The sequence below is a fragment of the Pholis gunnellus genome (assembly GCF_910591455.1).
Source record: "Pholis gunnellus genome assembly, chromosome: 13".
In the NCBI taxonomy this organism is placed as follows: Eukaryota; Metazoa; Chordata; class Actinopteri; order Perciformes; family Pholidae; genus Pholis; species Pholis gunnellus.
Window position 1 is genome coordinate 18181888 of NC_136540.1, and position 26169 is coordinate 18208056.

The 26169-nt window shown below is 44.8% G+C and overlaps 1 protein-coding gene across 2 annotated transcripts in view; it reads left to right on the plus strand.

The window, feature by feature from the left end:
• The window catches only part of abr (ABR activator of RhoGEF and GTPase), a 109185-nt gene that overhangs the window by 33115 nt on the left and 49901 nt on the right, over positions 1 to 26169 (plus strand). Inside the window, exons 2-7 of one of the 2 annotated variants that reach the window (XM_079171738.1) lie at positions 5670 to 5851; positions 10136 to 10339; positions 13332 to 13430; positions 15895 to 16080; positions 21938 to 22045; positions 23321 to 23381. In XM_079171738.1, coding sequence (XP_079027864.1) covers positions 5670 to 5851; positions 10136 to 10339; positions 13332 to 13430; positions 15895 to 16080; positions 21938 to 22045; positions 23321 to 23381 — 840 coding nt within the window. The remainder of the gene's footprint in view (positions 1 to 5669; positions 5852 to 10135; positions 10340 to 13331; positions 13431 to 15894; positions 16081 to 21937; positions 22046 to 23320; positions 23382 to 26169) is intronic. The other variant, XM_079171736.1, reaches the window with a different exon arrangement.

A 26169-nucleotide genomic window follows, 5' to 3' on the forward strand; every position in this document is an offset into this window, starting at 1 on the left:
GTTATTGTTCGGCAGCTCACTCTGAAATGCCACATTTCTGAGCTTCCTCTAATGCATCAGGGAATAACTCGTATCGACATAATGAACGGCGCCAGAGTTTGACGACCGCTATTCTTCAGTTATGAAAAGCAGCCTTTGTTGAAGGCCCAGGCTTATGTTTTATTGCTCCGCACTGTGAGCAGAACATTAGCAGCATTTCTGCAGTTTCATCATTTTTCTGATTTCTTTCATTGCATTCGCTTTGATCCTGTTGCTCTGAAACGGCTGAGGTAGTTTTCTACTCACACATACAGACTGGTGCAGCTAGTGAAGTGAGCAATTCTGCAATGGCAGATCTGTGTGTGTGTGTGTGTGTGTGTGTGTGTGTGTGTGTGTGTGTGTGCGTTTGCGTTTACCCCGCTTTTCCGGTGCAAGCCATTCCTTATTAACTGGAGCCTCGTTGATCTTATCCCATCAACACACAGAGCCTATGGGTAATTGTGTGGAGCATGTTTCTGTGATGTGAGTGAGACAGAGAGAGTGTCTGTGTGACCTCATGGGCAGCACTAATTTCCCTAAGCATTATGTGGAGCGCAAAGTAGGTCCAGAGAGAGAGAGAGAGAGAGAGAACAACATCGAATACATGAGATGTGATGGTGTGTGTGTGTTTGGTTCTGAAAGAGGTAATAGGAAAAATCAACCCCGAAACATCTATAATCTTGGTGATGAATTTCTCATTTCTGTTTTGTTGTTTGTTGGTGTGTTTTTATTTTTATTTGAATCCTGTTCCCGACAATAACAACGTAACCTCTTCAGTATAATAAGACATCAGCAGAAATGTCAGGTTTTGCCGTCAATCCCTCAGAATCCATCTCTGTGTTTACGCTGACATTCTACAGACTTTGGATAAAATCCACAGCAGTGGAGATACAAATGTCTCCACCGCCAGCAGTCTCAACAGACCAGAATGCAATGCAGCGGGGTGACAGTCAGACCGTTGGACGTGCTATAGAAGCTTTTATCTGTGAAATGTTCCTCATGTCCGATGGTATTCATTCTATAGCGCAGAAGAGAGCAAATCACCTTTTGTGTTAAGTTGTTTCACAACCGAAGAAATAGTTTCATTCACTTTCAAGTGTTGAGATTCAAGGGGAACTAGGAGTCCGTCCTAATTTTGTCAGTTAAGCCAGCTGTGTATTCCAACTAAAGTATCTTTACTAAAATGTCTTGAGTTACTGTAGAGTCACTGTTCTTAGGTCACAGCAGCAGATAGGAAAACAAGTGGTGCATCTTTCATGATGAAGTGGAAGCTAATGGAAAACATCCATACGCCTGAGCATCGCAATATGACTTTTTGTGAAACTATCGGTTCTTAAAAGCACAATTGATTTATGATAGTTGATGTTACAGGGATGAACGATCCCACTGTTCTGATGGCATACGGTATGCATACAGTGGTGTGGTCTGTATATACTATGATCGCCTTGCCCACAGTATCGTTTCCTCGTCTACATCTACAGTCCAGCTCTGACATAAGTTATACAGTTACATTTTCTCAATCGTGATGAGATCCAATAGAAGCATACTTAAGTCTAGAAAGTGTATTTCCTGCTTCTGAATGACAACACGTCTCCTTTTTTTAATGGACGGTGTATCATTTACATGTACAAATGAGTCTGTGCTTGTATGACGTACCTGGTTCCCCATTTGATAAACAGGGTGGTGTTTGTTGGAGTCACAAACACGATTTGAATAATTTCCAAATGTGAGAACTCCGCGGCCGGCCTCGTGAGCAGCAGCATTTGTTTTGGTGCGGCTGGCGTTTCCTTTTACGTTTTGGCTGTCTCCTCGTAGTACAGTACATGTAGCCTACCTAAAAGTCATGCCTACTCACTGCTGCCTACGTCACCCATAAACAGCACCGTCTTTATTGGCCGGCTGGGAAGCGACGTGACGTGACGATATTCAGTGGACACAGAAACATGTTGACGCATACAGTACACTCTGTGCGCACCAGTTTGTTGCTTCCTTTTAGGCTGCGGGTGTTTTTGAATGCATCAGTTGCGGCCCTAATTTGAATGAGTGCTATTCGAAAAGGCTCACAAAAGTGGGAAGTATTGAACGGGGAGCAGCTCCACACCAGTTCCCACATCGCTCTTGTTGTGGTGCAGTTGAGTCGAGCTCGCGTTGTTGAGTTTGGACCAGTGGGGCTGAAGTTGTGACACAATGTTTGCCTCACTGTTTCCTTGACATGGACGACTACCAGTGAAGGAGCTCGGGTCAGACGGCGTTCACACACTCGCCAACGCACTCATGACTTTCTTCTTCGAGGCCGCGTGTTTCATTCGTTCCCTCGGCGCCAGCAATGGTGAGTCTGGTCTCCGTGTGTGTGTTTGTGTGTGTGTGTGTGCGTGCTCTATTGAACAGTATTAACGTGTCGGGGCCGATGAATCCTCTCCACAGACAAGATCCCTCTCCGTGGACTGACAGCATTGATTTTTCTGTTTGTCATGCTCGGGGATTGTCAGGGTGCTTTAGGCGACGGAGACAGCCGACATTTCCGGCCAGTCAGAGGGCGAGCAGATAAACATGTGCATGTATGACTGTGGGGACTGTGTGTGACTGTTGTGTTAAACGCCACAACACAACAGCAATGTGGACGAGTGATGTTGAGCGACACTTAACCCCCAAAATTGCTCCCGTAGCTGTGCCTACGGTGTAGAAATGTGAGAGAATCTGAATTGTAAGTCGCTTTGGATAAAAGCGTCTGCTAAATGACTGTAATGTAAAGACATCTGAAGCGAAGAGAGGAAGAATATGTTTATGTGTCAGCGACTGTAACGTTCAACTTATTTATGGATTATTGAGAGCAATAATAAATTAGCTCTGAGTTCCAAGAGAACCGTTAAACAATAAGCCAGTTGACGTGCATTATATGATCTCCATCTTTTCTATCTTCCTCTTTGTTATCTGATGCCTCATATAGTGTTCTGCTGTTTGAGTCCATACAGGAAACACATTTGTGACTAGAATTTCCCCCGTTTCTTTTATAGTCCTAATAATAGTGTAACATTCAGCCTTGCCATGTCCGCCTTTTAGTTTGAAACTGATGCCACCAGCTGACGTGGTGTTTTCTGCTAACCACGTTACACCACATGGCTGTAATGAGTTTTACTGAGTACATAACCTTTATTTCCGTCTCCTCTGTTCTCTCACTGTGTTGGATCTCGTCTCTGGAGTGGCCGAGCAGTATCTGCAGCTAGTCGAAAGAGACATTTTCACAATCACCCTTTTCTTTTGTCTCCCTCTGTGTCTCTTTCTGGAGGCGACTGTAAGTTAGCAAGAAGGACACAGCTTGTGTGTGTGTGTGTGTGCGTGTGCGTGCACACTGTTGGCTGTGCATGGGCCGTGTTCTCTGCTTTGTCCTTCGATGTTCCAACTTTCCCCCTTGATGGACCGGCTCTCTGCTCCGCACACGGCAGCTGGCGCATTTCTGAATGATTCCCGCTGCCTATTGATGTTTTCTGCAAATAGAAGAAGGGATCATGGCCTCCATCTTTGTAAAAGAGGGAACAGGCCTTGGCGCTCCTCTAGACGCGAGTGCTTTGTCGAGTGCTCTGTGTGAGTCTTTCTGTGCCATCAATCCATCCTTCCAGCTCACAGTTGAGTGGACAAAACATCCCCCGTGTGCTGGGAACAAACGTGATTTTTGGCGCTCTGTTGAGTTTTATTACATCAGGTAAATACCTTAACTAAGAACACTTCTCTGCTCATGCTCACATACACACACACACTTACACAAATATAACAGATTGGGACAAACTAGCCTGTCAGGATGCCAGAAGGTGTGCAGAAGAGTCAGAGAGGGAACAGATGGAAGAGAGCGAGAAAACAAACACACACACACACACACACACACTTGCAGATCTTTTCTATGGACAAATGTCCTTACCTCAGTGTTTTGACCCCCCTCTTAACCGTAACGCCTCATGTTCTAGTCGTGTCTTCTTGCAGCGCTTCGACACACTGTCACTGTTTTCTGTGCACGCTTCACTAAGCCAGCGAAGACCGAAGTGCACCATTTGACAGCCATTTGCCCAACGGCTCCCAATAAACCATATGGTAGCTGTAGCACTGCACGGTCCACTTACATGCTGGCATGCAACCAACAGACGGAGGGGACTTTTGATTGGCAGGTGGGCGGGCCCAGCGACCGAGGGTTACGTGCGTGTCCGAAGGTGACATCCGCGTCCATCAACATTAGCTTGATGGCGCGTGTCGTCCCACGGGGATTGAACCCCCCCCCCCCCACACACACACGCTTTTATTTTGAAATTAGTTCTTGTTTGTGGCTCGTTAGTTATTCTCACACGGGCGCACACAACCTCTCCAGCACGTTCATGTCTGCACAGCGGAGGATTCACACACGTGTGCACCTTTTTTAAAGTGGTGTTTGAGCTCAGCGCCGGCTACGAGCAGTCAGAGAGGCTCACCTACACACCTCCCACACACTCTGCCTTTCAAGCACTGGGTTCTGCTTCTTCACCAGCCGACGCCTGTGCGGCTTTTTGTCAAAGTTCCACAGGCTTTGCTGCATGTACTCCATTCTACTGTATCCGATGGATCAACGGGATTTGTATCCCTTCGGGGTAAAAACAATTAATCTGTAATTAGTGTGTAAGCATAAGCAAACATCTTTTGTTTTTACTTACAGTAAAAATAACTCCTCTTTTCATTACAGTGTGTGCTTGGTTTTCACTGTCCCTGAGACACCTCTCCTCTCTAACAAGACGTCAGATTTAAAAAGGTGTCGACCAAGCATTTTTATGTCTCACACAGGCTTTTTATATCTCCTCGCGCCTTTTTATTATTCCACTGTTTCCTTCAACAGTGCGTTTTTTCTTTTGAGGCAGGCCAGGACTCGTTTCGGCGTCGGCGTTGTTCCCGTCCACTGGAGCTGTCACTGTTACTCAGGCCTGAACGCCAGCGTTGGCCATGAATATCGACCTCAATACTGACACTAAGCCGAATGTATGAAACCCAAAGACTGTGATGCGTAGACACAAAGTTCAACTTAAAAGGAAGAGCTTTACAGGTGGAGTCTGCTGCTTTGTAGCATCCTCAGCACAGGATGCTATCTGTAAAGAAGTATTTCATCGCTGGCCTTTTCCCTAAAACTAGGCTGTCTCTGCGGTGAAAAAAGGCTCACATATTTTTTTAATTGGTGCTACATGATCAAGAGGAAACCGAGGAAACGGGGCTGTAGTATTCTATAGTTTGGCCCTGAAACCAGTTCCGCTATGCTAGACTGTCTCACGCTGTGCTGTCAGCTTGTTGTCTTCACACCAGCTTCAACAATCCAATGTTATTCTGTGTGATCGAAGAAGTTTAATCTGCCTTTAACTATTTGTTCATTTGTTAAACTGCATGTAAAAATTGTCTCCAGAAATGTCAGCTTTCGTTCCACCCATTCTTTGTGTTTTTTTTTTTGTCACATATGGAGTGCCACAATAAGTGGTGGGTAACAGGAGAATCCCTGTTTGCCAAAAACAGCGTTGAGGAAGTACTAGCTAGTTCTGGAGGCGACTGTAAGTTAGCTAGAAGGACACAGCTTGTGTGTGTGAGACGCTAACCGGCATCTCTCTGTTTCTCTCTCTCTCTCCCTCCCTCTCCGTCGCTCGGCCCTCCAGACTTCAACTACAACACAGATGGCTACGAGGGGGACGCAGCGGAGGACGGCAAGTCTCAGGACGGCTCGGAGACGCTGCCCTACATAGACGAATCGCCCACCATGTCGCCCCAGCTGTGCGCGCCCCAAGGGCCCGACGGTGAGGCGGTGTCCCCTACACCACCAGAGGGCCTGCTGGCTGGGGTAAGAGCCCGCACACGTTTATTATACGGAGGCAGGTACAAGTCAGTAGCTGTCCTCCACGCTTCAACTTCTACACATATATGGGACAGATGGAGACGTAAATCACAGGCTGGATGTTTCAGGTTGTGATCACACGCTCGGGTGCAGTTCTCCTCCGGGCCAGTTTCTAAAGGAGAATATGTAAAAATCCTATCAAAGTATCAGTATCTGAAGTTATTAGACTGAATTCCTACACTGCAGACAATATATCTTTTGTCTATTCACTGGTCAGTGTTGTGATTTTGTTGATTGGTACTGCGATTGGTACATTTTTATCCAAAGTCACATTATCCTTTACTTTTCAAATTCAAAACAGACATTTCTCTATCAGATTTTTAAAGGATAGTTTCACATTGTTTCAGGCCTATCTTAATACTCACATGCCCGTTTGTAGATTGGAAGAGTTCTTGGTCGCTGTAATCGTTTCTTCTTGTCCATTCTGAATAGTGAACCTAATGCTGAAGTGCCTCACACGCATTCTTTCTAATGGCCATCAGGGGACGACTCCTCTGGTTGCAAAAAGAAGTCTGATTGTATAGAAGTCTGAGAAAATGACCCTACTTTACCTCAGTAAACATTGTAAACCTGAGTTTATGGTCTCAATCGCTACTTTCAAGTCTTCTTCAATACAGCATGACGTTCATTTAATAAATTCTGTTCCCATAAATTATGGCTACCTTGTGTTCGCTAACACAGCTTGTCCGAGTTTTCGGACAACTCCCAATAATTCTTTCAATGTATATACGGGCATGTACATAAGTATTGTTTTGAGACATACTAAAAAAAAAAAGTGAACCTGCTCGTCAGCATACTGTCCAAAAGAGTGTTCAGAGCACCCCCTCCTCAACCATATTACTATATGACGATCATGTAATGTTGACATAAACCTAAAGCTGACTAAAGGTTCAATAGTATGACTATTTAAAACAGTTTTACATTATGACATCATTCAGGGAGTATACTCCAGTTAAAGCTGACATGTCGTCAGTGTTTCTCCTTGTAATTAGAAGTATGAGGAGCAGGTTTCTTCCTGAAGTTAGCCGCTGGATCTAGACCCGGTTAATTGTTAGCGATTAGCCACAACGGCTGCACCGCCTGCAGCACACTGCAGGTGGTGCATTCACAGCAGCATCAAACGACCACTGACCCAGATGGGGCTTGGCAGCAGCAGCACCAGTCTGCCAATCTGTGTGTGGATGCAGAATATATGTGTTCATCAGTTGGTGTTCAGTGATGTGGTCCGTTTATTATTATTTTTTCAGTTTATTAATGTACACCCGCAGTGCGTAGTTTAGAAATTCGATACTGGAGGTGGCACTCTTGTCTTTGTTTATTCCGTCACAGTCCGCTACCACTGAGCCTGTGAGGCCTCCTGTTTACTCCAAACATACTGCTTTCTGTGGATCGTCCCGGTTAAGTCCAACCAGACACCGGGCATTTATAGAAAAGCTGATGCAAAAGCTCTCGTGAAAATAGAAATATATCGGGTTGTAGTCATTGCACAACATTCTGACAGGTAGTAGCAATAAAGCACTGATATAAAAACGCTTTTAATCTGCATATTTCAGCGTCCTGATATTTACTCATTCCCTCCTTTATGTCAGTAGGTCAGGGCTCTTTTCTGTGTGCGTGTGCGTGTGCGTGTGCGTGTGCGTGTGTGTGTGTGTGTGCGTGTGTGTGTGTGTGTGTGTGGGGGGGGGGGGGGGTCCTGTGTGAGTGGTTGCTTCAGCACCCGGGGAGGATTAGCGGGAGTCATGTTAACCCTGACCTAAACCGACCCTCCCACACACACACACACAAGACAGCAGCTTTGACATGCAGCACGAAAAACCTGAAGGAATTATGGCTCAGACTAGTGATGTGATTAACACTTTCACACTTCTCCATTACACATTAAACAGTAGTTGAGTTGTCCTGGTAAAAGCATTTTTGTAGGAAGGTCTCAGGATCACCTTTTCCATCCAGCTCGCTCTGTTTGCTCTGCCTGCTCTCTCCCATTGGCTCTCTTTTATCTTTTATCTCTTCTCCAAGCAGCTCTGTTATCACTGTATTATCTTGGTAATGTAAATACAACGTGGCCTTGATCGTTGCCCCTCTTATTATCGTGGTGATTGATGAATTATGAAGCATATTGTTCTCCTGAATTCATTGTGAGTCACTCAGCTCCTGTAAGTACAAATGTGTCTCCATCTAGTGGACATGTGGGGTAAGAAGAGACGGGACATTATGAGGTATTTAGGCTTTTTTTATTTACATTCTTTTAACCTTCCTTGATTTTGATCAGGGCAGAGATTAAACAGAATCAGATCAATTTCCAAGTAGGTTTTCACATCCAGTGAATTATAAAATAAAAGCAAGTACTGCAAAAATGAAGAAACAATAAAGAATAAATATGAAAGAATATAAGAAAAATACAACACAAGTATGAAAAAATACTATAACAAATATGAGCAATATATCTGAGCTGTACAGTTTTCACTGTGCAGAATTGTGCACTGTACAAAGGTTCACAGTACGAAGCATAAAATGAGGATTCTAATCCTTCACCTTCAAGCAGCCGTCATTACGAGCATAATGTCGCACCAGATAATCTAGATTTGAAGTTATGTTTGCATAATCTGTATTTATTCACCCACTCTGTCCGCTACGCTTTAGTAGCACATGGAGTTTGTAGTGCCGGCCGCTTTGAAGCTGCGAGAGATTGTTTGTTGGTGGAGGTTTGTTGGACAGACGCTGCAGCCACGCGGACTATTAAAAGTCTTATTTCCACTGAAGTCGTCCATCTCCTCACCGTCTTGTTAAGTCGGCCTTTCTTTCCACTGAGTTTGCCTTTCATCTGCTGACATGAGAGAGCCAACGCTGACACCACCGTGCAACAAGAATCAGACATTCAGTATGAGGAGCGCGGTTTGTAAATCACATGCATGAGAGTTGAACGAACGAAGAGATGTTTTTAGTTTGAATTATGGGATGCTTTAGAACTTTCTAGAGGTGAACCTTCACTCCCTCCTTTAAAGGGTTTTACTCGTTTAAATGCTGCCTGAGGCAAAGTGGCGATATGGGGCTATATAAATAAAATGGACTTGACTAGTTTTATGCTTTTGTTCTCTCCATTTTCTTTTTTCTCCTCCTTGTTATATTCTTTTTTTCCCCACATTCTGTCTTTCTTTAGGCCTGACGTTATTTTCTTTGCTTTCTCTGCCCTTATTAATGGCTTGAAATGACCTAGAAATTCTAGCCAAAAGCATGAATTTACTCTTATTTACTTCCAAGTCCTGTGCTTGTAAAATACGTTTGACGTGTATATATATATATATATATATATATATATATATATATAAAATATGGGCTAGGAGGTTTGCAACCTGAGGCGCTAGCATAGATTCTTCAAGATTAATTTTGCAGAAGTGGCCAGTACAGATGATGTGTGAGCCAGCCTGAGAAAATCTGGAGGGAGGCTGACTTCCTGTAAAGTGCCATCGAAGGGTCAGGAGCGGGGGGGGGGGGATACACACAAGCTCATGGCTGAATCATCACATCTGGATCGGGACAAGTCAATCACTTCTTTTTCTAGCCTCCACAGTTATTGATTTTCCTAACCGCTCGTCTTGGTGCACATGTGTCTTTTCTTTCTTCTTGTCTCCTCCACACTATTTTCCATGCCGGCTTCTGCTTGAGCTAAAACTGCTGTTGCCCGGCGAACTGCGTGACCTGTAATTAGAATCAGCAGCAGCAGCAGCACATTAGCCGGTCTCAGCTCCACAGCCGAGGCTCTCAGCGGATCAATAAAGACCACAATGGACCAGAGAGAAGGAGGAAGCAATGCAAGGAAGAGAGAGAGAGAGAGAGAGAGAGAGACTGCGTGTCCGAAAGGAAGTGCCCTTTGCCCAGAAGATATATGCGGAAGAAAGAGACGAAGACGAAGAGAGTGAAGCAGACGGACTCTCCCGGTGAGACGCAGACAGAAGTGCTCTACACCGTCATCGAGGAAGTGGCTGGATAGCGTTTGCTGTGAGGGGAGGGGCGGGACGCGGAGGGAGGGCAGACCTCATCGACCGAGCTGGAACAGTGGCACACACACACACACAGAGTACACACACATGCACACTCGCACCAGGAAGCCCAGCAGAGGAAGGGGGTGGGGTTGTGTAGGCGGGGTCCTCTCTCTTTCTCTCCCTCTCGCTCTCTCTCTCTCGGCGTCCAGACGACTTGCTCTGAGGGGAAAACACTGATGTGTCCAGGCAGGCCCTGAAGAGAGAGGGATTCTCGGGCAGAAAGAGGAGAGGAGGGAAGGAAGGAAAGAAAGAGAGAACCATGGAGGAGGAAGAGGAGGAGGTGCTGTGCTACTTGGACAGGGTGCTGGAGGAGGAGGAGGAGGAGGAGGGGATGGTGTTTGAATATGGAGATGGGGAGCTGGATCCCATCACTCCAACACATAGACAGTTCAAGGTGAGACAGCGGCTGGACTGCCTGATGCAGGGGATACACACACACACACGCACACACTATACACACTTCTGCGACTCACACACTGACAGGACTTGAAAGCTCGGCTATATATAGCAAAGTGGAAGGTCTTATTGGTGTTGTTGCCGTGATGTGGCGTCACTGTGCACTGCTACGTGTGCCTATGAGCCATCAGTGCTGCAAGTGTGTGGGAGTGTGTGTGTGTGTGTGTGTGTCAGCCATTATTGTGACAGCGTGGCTTGATGAGGCAGCTACTCTGGAGCACATGTCTTCTCACTCTGCTGCTTTTTAAAGACTGGCTGGTCTGTTTCTAATAGTAACTTCCGCCTGTTAAGAAGCCTGCGTGTGTGTGTGTGTGTGTGTGTGTGTGTGTGTGTGTGTGTGTGTGTGTGTGTGTGTGTGTGTGTGTGTGTGTGTGTGTGTGTGTGTGTGTGTGTGTGTGTGTGTGTGTGTGTGTGTGTGTGTGTGTGTGTGTCTCTGTGTGCACTCCTCCCACTAGATGAATTGACAAATGGCAGGGCTGGCTGCAGTGCGTTGTTCCTGGTCATTCTTGATATCAGCTCCTTTATCACACAGAATAAGAGCAGAGGGCACAATAAAATAATAAGAAATAGAAAGCATGCAGCTATTTTTCCGCATGAAAAGCGTAACTGAGAAGTGCACGAAACAGGAGCAGGTTGCCATGGAAAATAAAAAATCCTTTCGCCGCTCATGCATTTCTCATCTTGCCCTCTCGCCACACAGAAGCTCTTTGTACAGCCGAGGGAAAATATTCCCACTGTTGGAAAAAAAAGTAGTTTTCCCTTTCCTGTCCTGTTTTTTTTCTTCTTTTTTCATCTTGCTGTGACATGTTTGTCACTGAAGGAGTTTAGCTCCTTCTCGTCACCAACACATACTTGTTTGCTTTGACGGTAAAATGCATTTGTTTGGTCAGGAAGAGTACACGGACCAGGCCTCGTGTCTCAGAAGTCTCGTTAGTAGGAGCCCTGGGATGACATTTATTAAAACAAAGATGTCTGGAGATGTGGACACACGCGCACACACGGTTCGCTGTGCTTAAAATAAATGATGAGCTTGCAGCAGCACTCTCATATCAGAGAAGCATCTAAGAGTCTCGAGAGGAAATGCGACTCATATCTGGTGCTGCTTTTGTGTTGCGTTTCAGTCAGAAGAGGGAAAGTTTGTCTTTCAGTATCTCTCTCAGAAATACGAGCATTAAAACACTCAGAGGAGCGCCGTCTCATCGGCTCAAACACGTGTGATGTTATAATCACTGGAAGCTTTACACAAATAATTAGAAGAGACGTGATCTATAGAAATCATTCCTTCTTCCTCTTCTAATTCGTCACTGTGACTTCAGAATCACAGATTTTGAATTATGTGACTTTCCATTTGTGGAAACATGAATAAATATGTCTCGTTTCGTGTACTGCATGTTGTGTCATTTACAGGTAAATATCTAAAAGTGGGGTGAAGTAATATTGTCTGCTAAACTTGGTGATATTCCTATAATTAAGAAAAGGAAAGTAGATATCGGCCACGCAGTGCACCTCCAGTGTTGAGGGAAAACGTTGGTGTCAGAAGGTGGCTGTCGCTGGTGATTGGCTTATTAATAAAGCAATGAGGTCACGGCTCCCTCCTTGTCTTATCGGGCAGCGCTGGTGTGTCCATATCATTGCAAGGATCTGCTCGTGTTAATAATTAATCTTCCTTTCCACTCTCGTGGCTGTTCTTTGACCTCCCTTTAAGCACATATGACACTTCAACGTCACTTCTTCTCTTTATTGCCTCTTGTCTCTGTGTGCGTGGTCTCTTCGGGGGGGGGGGGGGGGGCATCGGGGGCATCGGGTGAATGGCAGGTTTCGGGCCAAAACACATTGGTGGTCTTGTGCTATGAACCACGCAGACCTCTCAGGTCGTCTGCTACCGGTCCGCTTTCTGTCCCCAGAGTCGGAACTAAACATGGAGGAGCAGTGTCCGGTTTTTATGCTCCGTTTATCTGGAACAAAGTCCCAGAAAGCTGCAGGTCTGCTGTAACCATCGCTTCGTTCAAATCACGGCCGGAGACTTTTTTTGTTTGCCGCCTTTTATTCAATAACTTCTTACACTGCTGCACTGTTTTATTACATTTCATACCGGTGTTATTCTATTCCAGCTCGTTTTTATTTTCTATTCTCTTGGCTTAGCGAATAAAATGGATTTATATTTCAATAACTAAAATATGGTCAAATAAGTAAGAAGTACATCATTTGAAGTACTTCTCAATCCAGTATATACTTTGCTTTGTTAAGAACCGCAGTACTTTTGGACCCTTTTGACTTCATAAAACCAATGTGAGGTTTATGGTCTATAGTTCCAAAATAGATGAATTGCAGAAAGTAAGTCCGGTACCTCAGTTTGACCTTTCTGGCTCACTGCTTGCAGCCACATTTCTCACCTTTTAATCCTTTGAAGAATTCCCACTAGTGTCTTCCTCAGTAAAGGAATAAATGTTCTGTGCGTCCTTGCTTTGCTCTCGCTCCGTGACTTCCCCGATATTAAAGTCAAAATACAACAACTGCCTGGAAGCCCCGGGAGTAACTTTTCCCCACACAGGAAACGAGCCTTTTACATGCTTTTAGACTAGCTTAGATCGCTAATAAACAGCTGCCCCTCATTCCTACACAGTGTGTGTGTGTGTGTGTGTGTGTGTGTGTGTGTGTGTGTGTGTGTGTGTGTGTGTGTGTGTGTGTGTGTGTGTGTGTGTGTGTGTGTGTGTGTGTGTGTGTGTGTGTGTGTGTGTGTGTGTTGATCTTGTGTTTACCTGATGTGGTAACTGCAGTGGCATCATGCGGGAAATGAGCTTGAGTCATTGTAGTGTGATGAAATTAATCCTGGATGCAAGTAGTTTACCAAAAGGGTCCTCGTTGGTATTCAATGTGTTATTACATGTGTAATGCTGTTATTACATTGGGGTCTGTTTTTCCTCCTGCAGGGAGACATCGAGAAAGGACTGGAGATGAAGAAACTGGTGCTGTCCGGTTTCTTGGCCAGCGAGGAGATCTACATTAACCAGCTGGAGGCCCTGCTACTGGTGAGGCACGCACACACACACACACACGGTGTTTTGAACTAGACCATGTGTGCAAATGAAACAGCTGGAGTGAAGATAACTTCTGACACTGATGGACGCATTCACTTGTTTTGGGGAAAGACAGCCGGTCCTGCATCATGTTGCAGTGCAGCAGGACAGCCTGAACTGTTGGAGCGATATTATTGGTTGATGGTCAAACTCAAAGCAAGACCACAGCCGCTGCAGTTTCCTGCAACATGCTTCCCCAACGCTCGGCTGCTGTATGTCATATCCTGCCGCTCACAGCCACGTGATGCACTTTGACCAACATGAAGTCAGTTTTGACATCAAACCTGTAAAATTGCGCACGGACAGTCACAGTTGGAGTACAACGCCAGTCATTGAGAGAACGTTTATAACGCGCACTGTGAGCACACTTTTAAAAAAAATGCATTTTGTATATTCGGCAGGTTTTAGTTAGAAATAAAAGGCATGTCAGGACTCAGCATGTCGTGTTGAATGGGTTTGTGGGTACCCTCTTTGTCAACTCTCCATGTTAAAGATCATGGTGAATTTAACAAAGTCGAGGCAGACTGTTGATGACTGACAGTCAGCAGTTGCTTGTTCTTGGATGTTTTGGTGTAGCGGCAAACTGCTGTCTGGTGTTGATATTTTTTAACCCGGATCTAATTTTGCCATATTTTTGTGTCTTATGGGGACAATACATTGGTCCAGTATTGCGGGAGGATCGCTCGGGGAAACTGAACGCTGTCTGACAACATTATGGGATATCTTGTTCCTCTTACCTAAACCTGAACCAACCCTTATCCCTAACCCATGACGGGTGCTCTATCATTTTAAGAGGAGGGAAACACTGTTCGATCGTGGAACAGACTTTGACATAACACCGGTCTGTTTGTTATTGTGCGTCCCGTATTGTCACATCCACATTGTTAAAATCAGCTAAATGGAACACAAAGCTACTCTTTCTGTACTCCACTCACACTAACTCACGTTTCCAGTCACATGACCCACAACAAACGTTTTATTTCTCTGTAGAGTCCTTTTCATAATGTTGTCAGACACTTATACTAACAATCCGATCCGATCTGTGGCAAAAACAAGCGCTCTTAGTGCACTTACATTTATAGCGGGGAGTTGCCCCGAGCGATAACGTTACAGCCTGTCAGCAGCATACTTCCTCAATGATGGACCAATCTGTCTCCATCAGTCACATAAACACCAAAACATGGGAAAATGTGGAAGCCAATGTTACCCGTTAATACCTGAGGCGGTAACTCATGGCAAGAAAAAGAGACGGAGAAGAAAAGAGTTCTTCTCAGCTGCCAAATAGCCCAAATTAAACGAGTAATCGAACTCGAGAAGAGCTCAAGAACTTTGGCATCATTTCTGTCTGGGAACATAACTTCTCGGTTGGGATATGAGCAAAAAGAGGATCTCTAGAAAAGTCCTTTTATTTCCTTTCCTCCTGGTTCATCAACATCTGTGTCACTTGTGTTCAGGTGCTGCTGCTCTTATTTACAATATATCAATATATCAATAATACCGCACACAAAATCAACTGTATTGAGCTGAGCATGAGCCATTTGTTAACATGCAGGCACACACCTCCCCAGCATGGCCTGGGGCCACATACACTTCTACACACACTCATACGGATCGGTTATTATCAGTAACTATTTAGATATTGACTTTCCCATATGTTAATGCAGAGCATTTAAATATATTTAAAAAGCATCATTTCGAACAGCTGAAATGTCGTGTTTGTGCAGCCTCCATAATCCCAGGATGTCCTCCTGTAGCCTAACATGGGAAGATAAATGGAGATAACACTGTTGTCTAACCTGACGGGGGGCTGCTCGGCTTCATGCGTTGCCTTCACACAAACCCCTGCAGCCAGCGGGAGGCTGACTCATCATCACCCTGAGGGAAATGTTAGTTTCCGTGACGCGAGAGCATTTTTGTTTTCACTGTGGTTCAGGGTCCCTCCCCACCCACCGTGTCCACTCCACACACATCTGTGATTAACTGAGTTGGCGTACAATCTGACTGGTCAGAAACTGCACCGCAGAAAGAGAGAGTCACCCAATTGCAGAGCAGAGAGGCTGAGATTACAACGCTTATCACTGGGTGACGCAGAGCAAGATCACAGATCAAGATCATTTTTTTTTTTTTTTTTAGGCACTGGCCCAATCAGGCCACCGACCGGCCAATCAACCGCCTCCAATTGTCGTCGCAATCAAAGTCTGCTCCTAAATTAGACAGGACGTTAACCCATTTTTATCAGAACATGATGTTAAAGTGAAATGATTTAATCAAACAACTTATCTTAACAAAGAAGAAACATAAAATGAGTTGAGGTCTGATGCCTTCCAGTCCTTCATATATTTACGGTGGTTAACCTTTGGGAAAGATACCGGTCCTCGGTTGTGTTCACTGAGTCTGTCTCTCTCCGATCCTCCAGCCCATGCGTCCTCTGAAAGCCACGGCCACGTCCTCGCAGCCCGTCCTGACCATCCAGCAGGTCGAGACCATCTTCTACAAAATCCAGGACATTTTTGAGATCCACAAGGAGTTCTACGACGCCCTCTTACCCAACATCCAGCAGTGGGACGAGAAGGTCACCGTGGGGCATTTGTTCCAGAAGCTGGTGAGTCTGACGGGTCTTACCCTCTCCCATCATTTGCAGGGTACACTTAAATGAGTGTTGGAAGGAAAATTGTGAGATGCTATTTGTATTCTGTGAATCACTGGTCTAAATTGCAGTGTGTGTGTGTGTGTGTGTGTGTGTGTGTGTGTGTGTGTGTGTGTGTGTGTGTGTGTGTGTGTGTGTGTGTGTGTGTGTGTGTGTGTGTGTGTGTGTGTGTGTGTGTGTGTGTGTGTGTGTGTGTGTGTGTGCACACTCCCGTGTCTGTGGTCTGAGTGCATTAGCAGAAATGTTGCAGCCTCCGATCCATAACGCCGTCATATTTGCGCTGGGTTATATTTCTTAAACAGGCGCTCTCAGTACTTAATGTACACGGTTACGTGTGTGTGGATGTGTCTGTGTCTGTGTATAGAATTAGCAAGGCTCCAGGCTTCGGCTAGAACTCCCTCTCTGTGTTGCATCATTACATTGTCACATTTGCACTGAGTGGATAATGCAATTTGAACAGGGCTTCTCGGCACATAACGTACTGTGAGAGCGAGTGCATGTACAGCAGTAGTCTCTTTTAGATGCACATTACATCTGATTGGCGTACTGCAGACTGGCTGATGCAACATGCTGTAATAGACACGTTCAGCTGGGCTGCAAGAAACTGGACTTCGAGTAGGAAAAAAATCCTCCACATAGAGATTACATTGACAAGTGTGTGTGTGTGTGTGTGTGTGTGTGTGTGTGTGTGTGTGTGTGTGTGTGTGCGCCCATTCTGTGTGTAAAATGCAGTGGCAGTCATCAGTAAAGGTTGTTACCTTCAATGGCCAATTAGAACAATTTGTTACTGAGAGCAGGAGTGTAAATAAACCCTGGCACACTGTGTCCTGTGAGTTCACCCTGACTACGTCCCACTGTGGGGACAGCATATGGTGGTTTCTAATTTTCCTGGACTGGAAACTAGACGGACACACAAATTCTCTGTTTAGAGAAAGTGTTGGTGAACGTCTGTGAGCCTCTTATTCCTGACGGGAACAACGGGGTTTTTCTCCACAGTCAGGAACCTCGGAACAAAACCGCAGAAGATTGAGAATAAAACAATGATTTCAGTCATTTTTACTACGAACATATACAGTATGAACCATTAACAAGGTTCACTTTCTTTCTTTCTTTTTGTCCAAATTATATATTTTTTTTTGCCATGCTGTGCTAAAGTTTTATTACTGTGGCTTTTACAGCCTCACTTTGTCATCGGATTGTTAAAAGACAATAGACAATAAACTCTTGTTATTGACTTATGAACTATACATGATTCCTTAACATTATTCTACACAAATGCATATTCGGTGTCGTTGAGGATTTGATGTTAAATTAGTAATTGATTAGTTGACTGAAAAACGGAGCCTATTATCGTACATTTACACAGGAAACTCCGTTAGCCAGACACTGACAGGCTTATGAGAATTGTAGATGCAGTTTTGGAAATCTCCCCTTTTAAGTTTTATGACAATAACCAGATAAATGTGATTAACTGATGTGGGATCAGCTGTGGAGCATGTCCCGTATTCAGCTCGCACCATGAGTTTGGATCTTAGGAGATGGATTTCATTCGCGCTAATTAGCTGCGTGTTAATCAGATGTCCCATTACGAGAGATCCATTTTGCCAAATCATGAGCGCGCTGTGGTTTTGACTCGAGCACAAGAATAAGTTCCACGTCAGCTCAGACAAATGAACTCCTCACAACCAAGACTTCTATTTTACTCTTTAAGAAACAGTGAATGTATGAAGTTAGCAATATCTTAGCGTACAGTTTGACTCCAGGTTTGATCTTATTATCAGTTTGTCACCATATATTTCTAGAGGAGTCCCTCGGTTTGTTATCATAAGGTTGAATTTAAAGGTTCAAGTACATGCTTCTTCTCTTTTCAGCCACTCATCAGTGACTCAGCGACACATTCTAACCAGCCTGTGGGTTTGACAGATGTCTATCATAACTCAGCTTTAATAACTGAGTGCATTTCATGCATTCGTTATGAGGAACCTGATGAGGATGTCTCTCTTATTCTAATATGAAACGGGGCTTTCTGCCATAGTGATCTTTCCCTTTTGAACATCTCACAAAGGGTTCCCGGTACATTTTGATGGTTAAAATAAATAAAAAAATGTCAGCAAGGGGTATTATTAGCAGTAACACACTACAACTCGAGGATTGCAGCTTCCAATTCATTCAGTGGGTATTTAAGATAACAGATGAAATAGTCAGAAGGTGAAGTTTAGAGAAAGAAACCAAACAGGCTTCCTTTTAGCACTCTGTTAACTAGCATCTGGTTTGAGAGAAGCTAAGCTAGCTAGCTGCTGATGGAGAAGCTAAGCTAGCTAGCTGCTGATGGAGCAGCTAGCTGCAAGAACAACTGAATCTGCAACTACTAGCTACTGTACTACTGTCTACTACTGTACCGTCCTTAACTCATATGTGTGTACAACAAGACAGTTAGGTGACCAAAGACGCCAAGGTTAGCTCGCTAACTCGCTAACTTTTCCACCCAAAACTGACCAGCTGTAGTGGCAACTAAATAATTTACAGTAACACACAGAAATGAACCATGTCCAGTAACGTTGCTGTTCACAGTAAATGTTTAAAGCTCAAACAGATAATTGGAGCTGGCTATCAAACTTTAATACTTTTTTGTAACTACTGAAATTTGTTCATAGCACGAGTGTTGAAAAGTAACAGAAGTTAGCTTTGAATGTCTTTTATCATGTCACTCAATCTTTGTGGTGATATTTCCTTTTTTTTTAATCATAATTGCGTTAATTTTTGGACTCTGTTTTATATAAATATTTCAATGTGCTGAACAGCTTTGAAATGTGTTAGCAACTCACAGAGATTGATTGGCAATGCTGCGTTAGCTTCTATTTAGAAGCCGAGAAAGATGAACAGAGCTCATTCATGCAGAAACCGAATCCTTTAAGTGGTTAAATAAGTACTTCCTCCTGCCACACACACACACACACACACACACACACACACACACACACACACACACACACACACACACACACACACACACACACACACACACACCTCTCTGTGGACCCCAGGAGTCGCACCACCAAGTGACACCTATTAGTGTAGTCATCAGCTCCCATCTGTGCTGCGTACATGTGCGTACATGAGCATGTCATGAGGCGGCTAAACATTTAGTCAGAGTGGCAGTGTGAGAGTACAGATGGCAGCGTAATTAGCTGGTCTACTCCCCACCGCTCCTCGTCAGCAGCATGGAGGCCACTGAAGAGAGACAGAGTTGCAGAAAACGGGCAGACAGGGGGGATGAAAGCCGGCCACAGTTCCAGCTTTTCTCGCCTTTTTCCAGACCGGAAAAAAGTGCTCAGCTGCAGCCTGCGAGTGCCAGGATTGCATTTGACCACGTTTTGAAGTGGAAGGGTGTAATCTCTCCACGGCCATTGGATGCATTGCAATGGACTTTTATACATGATATATGTAGACATCCCCAACGAGATGAAGCTTACTGACCTACTGTATGCTCTAGTGCCACATGAGGCTGACTTGTATGGCTTTATGTCAACTACTATTGGATGGATTTCCATTAAATGTGGAGCAGACATCGATGTCCTCCCCAGGATGAATATTAATAACATTAGAGATCCCGTATGTTTTTCATCTAGCGCCATCATCAGGTCAAAAGTTTAATGTGTCACCAAATACACGATCATCCTCACTTGTGCTTTTGTGTTTAGTCCACATTAACAAATGGTCGCATCATGCTAACATGCATTGTCATCATGAGCATGTTGGCATGCTGATGTTAGCATTTAGCTCAAAGCATTGCTGTGCACAGCCTCACAGAGATGCTAGCGTGGCCGTTAGTCTTGTTCGTTCACGTCTTCAGGACACAAACGTCTGCTGCGTGTCGTCTTGTTGCTGGATTATTGTGTGTTATTCAGGTTGCATGAGATTAACTCAAGCTCATTTGGGTTCAGGATCATATCCCTGTGAGATTATGATTCATTTATGAATTATGCTGTGGCCACACTGTGATGCCATGTGGTGAAGTCTCCCTGGTTTGATGCTAATCGCTATTGTTAGTTACATGTGCACGACTGACTGACGTTTGAGAGGTCAAGGGGGAACAATGTATTTTGGTTACAGGAGGAACTGAGTGCTGCATGAACACAATTTGATTGTGCAATTTTGTACAATTTTGATATGCAAGTCAGTTGGCTGTAGTCACGCATGTCCAGGAGACAGATATTGCTAGTTGCTAAATAGTCATCATGTTGATGATACTTTTAATACATATTAAATGTTGAATAGTTGGCTGCATTCAGTCTTTCCCTATATAGATTTTATACTATTTATATAATATATGTTATTGCTGTGTTTATCTTTGTTTGTTTTTTTACGGACTATAAAATTAGAGTCCACTGCATTCTCTAAGATACATAAAAGTTCTGTGTGTTTTGCGTTCAGAGCTATAGAATCACGCAGAAGATATTGTTAGAAACATGGTTTGGCCCCTCAGCTGTCCAACATGTCAGTGAGGATGTTCTCCATCTTCTCCTTCCCGCCTCCACTCTCAAAGACAAGCTGTTGTTTTCCCACCCGCCGCTCTGACCCGTGATCTTGTTGTTTTGAAGCGTGGGCGCTTCTGACCCGTGATCTTGTTGTTTTGAAGCGTGGGCGCTGCGCTCGGAGCGTTGCTCAAAGTCCTGCGTCTTCAGTGACGGCCGTCGCCGGAGAGGTGAACCCGTGAAATACCGTGATCACGTCACTGCGCTGGGTTTGAGTATTTCCAGCCAAAGCTGCCAAGTCACAAATCCTCTATCTTTGGAAATGTGATCACTCTCATGGTGGTTTCTCCCTTCCATCCAAGGTTTTGGTTCGACATGGTGAGGCTCCAATTATGAAGAGATGATCTACAGACAGTGACACTTGTTTGGCTGAGTCTGTGTATGTCTTTATAAGGCTCAAATTGTGCTAAGATGACTTATTTTATCTGTCTTCTGTTCCTATGAAGATCTAAAAAAATCCTTTTTATAAGTGTCGTATGAGGCCGGATGGTTCCCTCATGTCTCCTCTCGTCACACGCTGAGGGGAAGTGGAAGGAGAGGAAATTAAAATATGGGGGGAGGGGGGGGGGGCTTTAAGGACAAAAGTAACAAGTCTCACTCATTCACTCTATTCAATTGAAAGCAATCTCATTGCTTTAATAGCGTGCAGTCAGCTCTTCAGCCCAGCTATTCAAGCACGGCTGTAGCAGGATGCATATTCATGCGCTGCTGGTCTGCAGCTTGTGCTACAATGCACATACAGCGTGGCAGAGAGGGGCCGGTAATGAAAGAGAAAGTGAATCTGTTTCAGTCAGGAGGACTGCACAGAGCAGCGCTATGGGGATGTGATTAGACTGTGTGCATTGGCTTTACTGTGTATATGTGTGTGTGTGTGTGTGTGTGTGTGTGTGTGTGTGTGTGTGTGTGGGGGGGGGGGTATGCTGATAGAGCCAAAGAGGGACTGCCGCAAAAACCCTGATGGGAATATAAATGAATTAATCTGCCAGAGCCCGATATGAATTTTAATACAAACGCGCGAGAGTATGTGTGCAAGTAGGTATAGAACTGATATTTGAAGGTGACTGAAAGTTGCCCTCGGTTCACTATGTTTTGGTTTCTTGTGTTGTAATAGTAAACGTGTTAAGACGGTAAACCAGATGCTCATTGGGTCTGAATTGTCCTTTTTAAAACAATTCACATCAAACAGAAGAGAGGTTTGTGCCTTTGCTGTCATTGTCTCCCACCAGCTGGTTGTCTCTTGAACCTGAACGTCTCTGGTTCTCTCTCTCATTCCACAGGCCAGCCAGTTGGGAGTGTACAAGGCCTTTGTGGACAACTACAAGGTGGCGCTGGAGACGGCAGAGAAGTGCAGCCAGGCCAACGGACAGTTCCAGAAGATATCTGAGGTAAGTTCATCCTCAAAAGATGATCAGAGGCTCGAGGAGCGGTTGGAGGGACGTAAGAAAGACGTGTCTGAATAGCAAATATGCAGCGTTTATTATACATAACATGTGGAGTTGGTGTCTTTTTCTTGTTGCATAATCGAATATTTGGTCTCAAGTGTCTTAAACCGTCACGTTAATCCTCCTTCAGTAAAGGGAAGAAGGAAACAAATGTAGATGGAACGACAGCAGAGGAGGAAGCAAGGCAGATTGGAACATCTTCTTTTTGACTGGAACTAACAGTGTTTAGAGGAAATGTGGTCTTATTTTGAGGAACACTAGTTTAAAACACAACAACAGATACACTGATGTTACAATATGCTCCACTGAGCACATGTCGGCTGGTTAGTGTTTGGGCAGATGAACTGAGCAATTCTCAAAAGATGGTTTGGATTATACTGTAAGTCTACTGTACATCAGCACAAGATGGATATATGTATTATTGTAAATGTGCTGGACTTTGATTACCTTTTAATATGGCAATGGAAAAAAGTTTGAATGCTGTGTAGATAGTCGGCCTTAGTTTCTAAATATGAAACCCTCCGTTTCCTGTTAAGCGTTTAACAATAGATTACACTCTTGTGGTCATTTTACAAAACGAAGCCCTCTCGTAACAGTAATCCGAGTATAATGCACAGCAGATTACACAACTGGAACTTGAGTTTTAGGGGTTTTAATCGACACCTTAAATGAATCCTTCACCCACAAAATGTCCATTTTTTACATCAGTTACTCACCCTGTGCTACCTCGAGTTCCTGAAGGAAACTTAGTTTTTCTCACATGTCCCCACGCTGAACGGAGAATCACACAAATGGAGAAAAGTCTTGATGAATTAAAACAAATGGGGGCTGCGTTCAATAAGACTTTTCTCCGTTTTTTTTAATTCTCCGTTCACCATTGAGGCATGTGAGAAAAACTAAGTTTTCTTAAAGAATGTAAGGCAACACAGAGTCATTATTAATATACAAATTGTCATGTTGTGGGTGTAGTTTCCCTTTAACTAATATCATTTCCCAGTTGTGCTGTAGAAGTGTGTTGGTGGTTGTACCTGTACTTTACTGTGTGGTGGTTACACGGCTCAGCCTCCGTCAGCTGTCTCAGTCTGCTGCAGTGACCCTATACGCCTTCATTACTTCCATCAGCCTCAGCCGAGCAAGTAGAGAGCTGTGTGTGTGTGTGGGAGCGATAGTGTGGTTAATTCAATTGATCATCCCACTCCTCTGTTTTCTTTTTTTCAGAACCTCAAAGTAAAAGGTCCTAAAGACTCCAAAGATTGTACCACATCTGTCTCAATGGAGGGTAAGTGTTTGTGTGTGTGTGCATTTTAGTCCATGTGTCTATTTGTGAGTGTGCGTGTACATCTGTCCGGGCTAGCTTGCTGCTTTAAGACTCCAGTCCTGCCCCTTTCTACTTGTGTATGCAGTGACGGGCTTTGGGAGGCAAACTGGCACATGTGTGAGCTCTCTCTTTCTCTCTCTCTCTCTCTCTCTCTCTCCCCGTCTCTGTGTCTCTGTCTCGCTGTCTCTCTCGCTGTGTCTCTCGCTGTGTCTCTGTGTCTCTGTCTCGCTCTCTCTTTCTCTTTCTTTCTCGCTCTCGCTCTCTTTCTCTCTCTCACGCTCTTTATCTCTCGCTCTCTCGCTCGCTCTCTCTCTCTCACTCTCTCTCTCACTCTCTCTCTCACGCTGTCTCTCTCTGCCTGAGAAAGGATGCAGTGAGCAGGAGAACAGAGTGAGGAGAGGAGATGAGGGACATGGAGGTGCTTCTGGTCCTCAGACTGTGTTGTAACTGCACATACGGTAACGACCGCATGTTGTGACCCGCCGCCGTTTCGATTTGGGGCGACTTGGAGCGTTGTTTTTTCCTTTTTCCCGTCGTTTATCTGTGAGCCAGGACGTCGTCATCGTCGTCATTGATTCCACGGTAGATTGGTTGTTTGCTGTGAAGTTGGGACAGCTGCTGACAAGCTGTCAGATTGATTTGGGATATTCTGAGCTTTAAGAACTGGTGCTCATGATGCACAATCAGATTGTTCCTGTACATTTATGTGCAGTAGCCCGCGTGATGAGGTGATGAAGTCTTTTGAAGCGCCGGAGCTTTTGTGTGCTCGCCGAGTGATGATCCTCTGAGAATATGCAGCTCACCGGGACTGGCAGACTCCAGTTGTTCATGTCTTCTCAACATACAGAATAATAAACAGGAGGACGGCAGCTTGTGTGTGTGTTTGTTTAAAAGCCAGGCACGTTTAGTCTGTGTAAGGGCTGTTGGCCTCAGACTGCTCCTCGGAGAGAATACTCATCGCCAGAGGATCGGAGCGAGTCTGATCCGTGCGTGAGTTAATGAGTGTGTGCGTTTGCCTGTGCTCTGCTGGTGTCTTGCAAACTTGAGCCGTTTTTTGGGGAATTTGGCACAACCGAACCAAAGGGGGGTAGACCTCTTTCTGCTGCAGGGGAAATAATGAAACGCTGTCCGATTGTTGTGCAATAATAGACGCAATGAGCAAACGGTGTGCTTTGTCTGGCTGAGACAGGGTGGATGTGCGTGTGCGTGCGTGTGTGTGTGTGTGTGTGTGTGTGTGTCAATTTACAGCCTCATGTACCTGTGAAGTGTGTTAATTTATGCGCCGTAAATGAGGAGCAACCCAAACATGCTGATTGTTATCGTCACATTAGTTTTTCCTTCTTTACTGCTGAGACTGCACTGTAATATACTAAAGCGCTCTCTGATTGGTTTGTCTGTACCATTGTTTTCCATGCTCGTGTCATATTCCCTCAGCAATCAGTGTTCGTCAGCACCCAGGGCAGTTGCTTTGATTACTCTTTGTGTTGCGGTTCCTTAATTACCTGGCCAAGTAGTCCAGGGATTTCTCCAGCTCAGCTCTGAAGCTCCCTCTTTCATCCCGCTCTCCTCCCACCTGTCTTTCCTCCCTGTACCCATCCATCCATCCATCCATCCATCCATCCATCCATCTCGCCTTCCACCTCATTTAAGTAGACCCCAGCCTTCCCCCGGCTTTTGCGTATTTTCTTCATTGAAATAAATCAATTTGTCATACTTGTTTCCATATAGCTCACTGTTTCATCTGCCAGCCACCGCTTAATGAATGGATGCAACTAGCAACAGTGTTAAATCAAACATCTGACATCCTGTTTTACATGTTAAATGGGGACTCTTGCTCCCCACCCACCATGACCGTTTCGCTCTGTTTTCTTAATCCGTGTGTAGCCGCCTCTGTCACTCACTCTGCCGTCTCTATTTTCGCTCTCCTGTCGCTCTGTCCTCGTCGTCCTCCGTCACGGCTGCTGCCTAACATTGGCGGCTGAACGTCTTGCCAAATAACGCTGGCAGTCCCCGCGTCCTAGCTGAGGGACCGTGCAGTGTGTTGTCGTTCAACCCCCCCCCCCCCCCCCCCCCCCCCCCCCCCCCCTTACAGCAAAGATGAACTGTCTGTCCGCCAGCCAAGTCGTCAAGGCGACCTTGAGAACAGGACCAATCAGAGGCACCTCGCAGCGACGGGTCATCGACTTCCAATAATCCGCCTCCTCTCTGATCCTCTCGGTGTTCTCATCCTCTCTCGTCCTGTCTCTTGACTGGACTTTGAACTTTGATGTGGAAGGTGTTATTGATCTTTCTGTAACCGCATTGGGACCTCGTCCAGACTAAAATATCTCCACTTCTGTTTGAGGGATTTGATTCGATGGACATTCGCGGTCCTCAGAGGATGAGTCATACTGGCTTTGGTGATCCTTTAGATCCGGTGCTATCATCAAGTCAAAATGTGTCCAATACTTAGTTTTTTTTGGCCAAATAGCTGCAACACTAAATAACATCCGCATCAGCCTCAGCTGTAATTTGTGTTTTAGAGCTAATTAGCAAAAGCTAATAAGCAAATGTTGACATGTGAACATGATCATTATTATTCCTGCTTCATGGCTGTCGACTCGTGTTTCCAAACAGAAACAAGGTGCAGTCGAGTTTCACACATGCAGCACAAAGCACATCAAAATAATCAATACAGCTGATGTACTGACTTCTACAACGACTGTACTGTAGTAACACCTGAAAACTTGGAACTGTACCCAAGGTAACC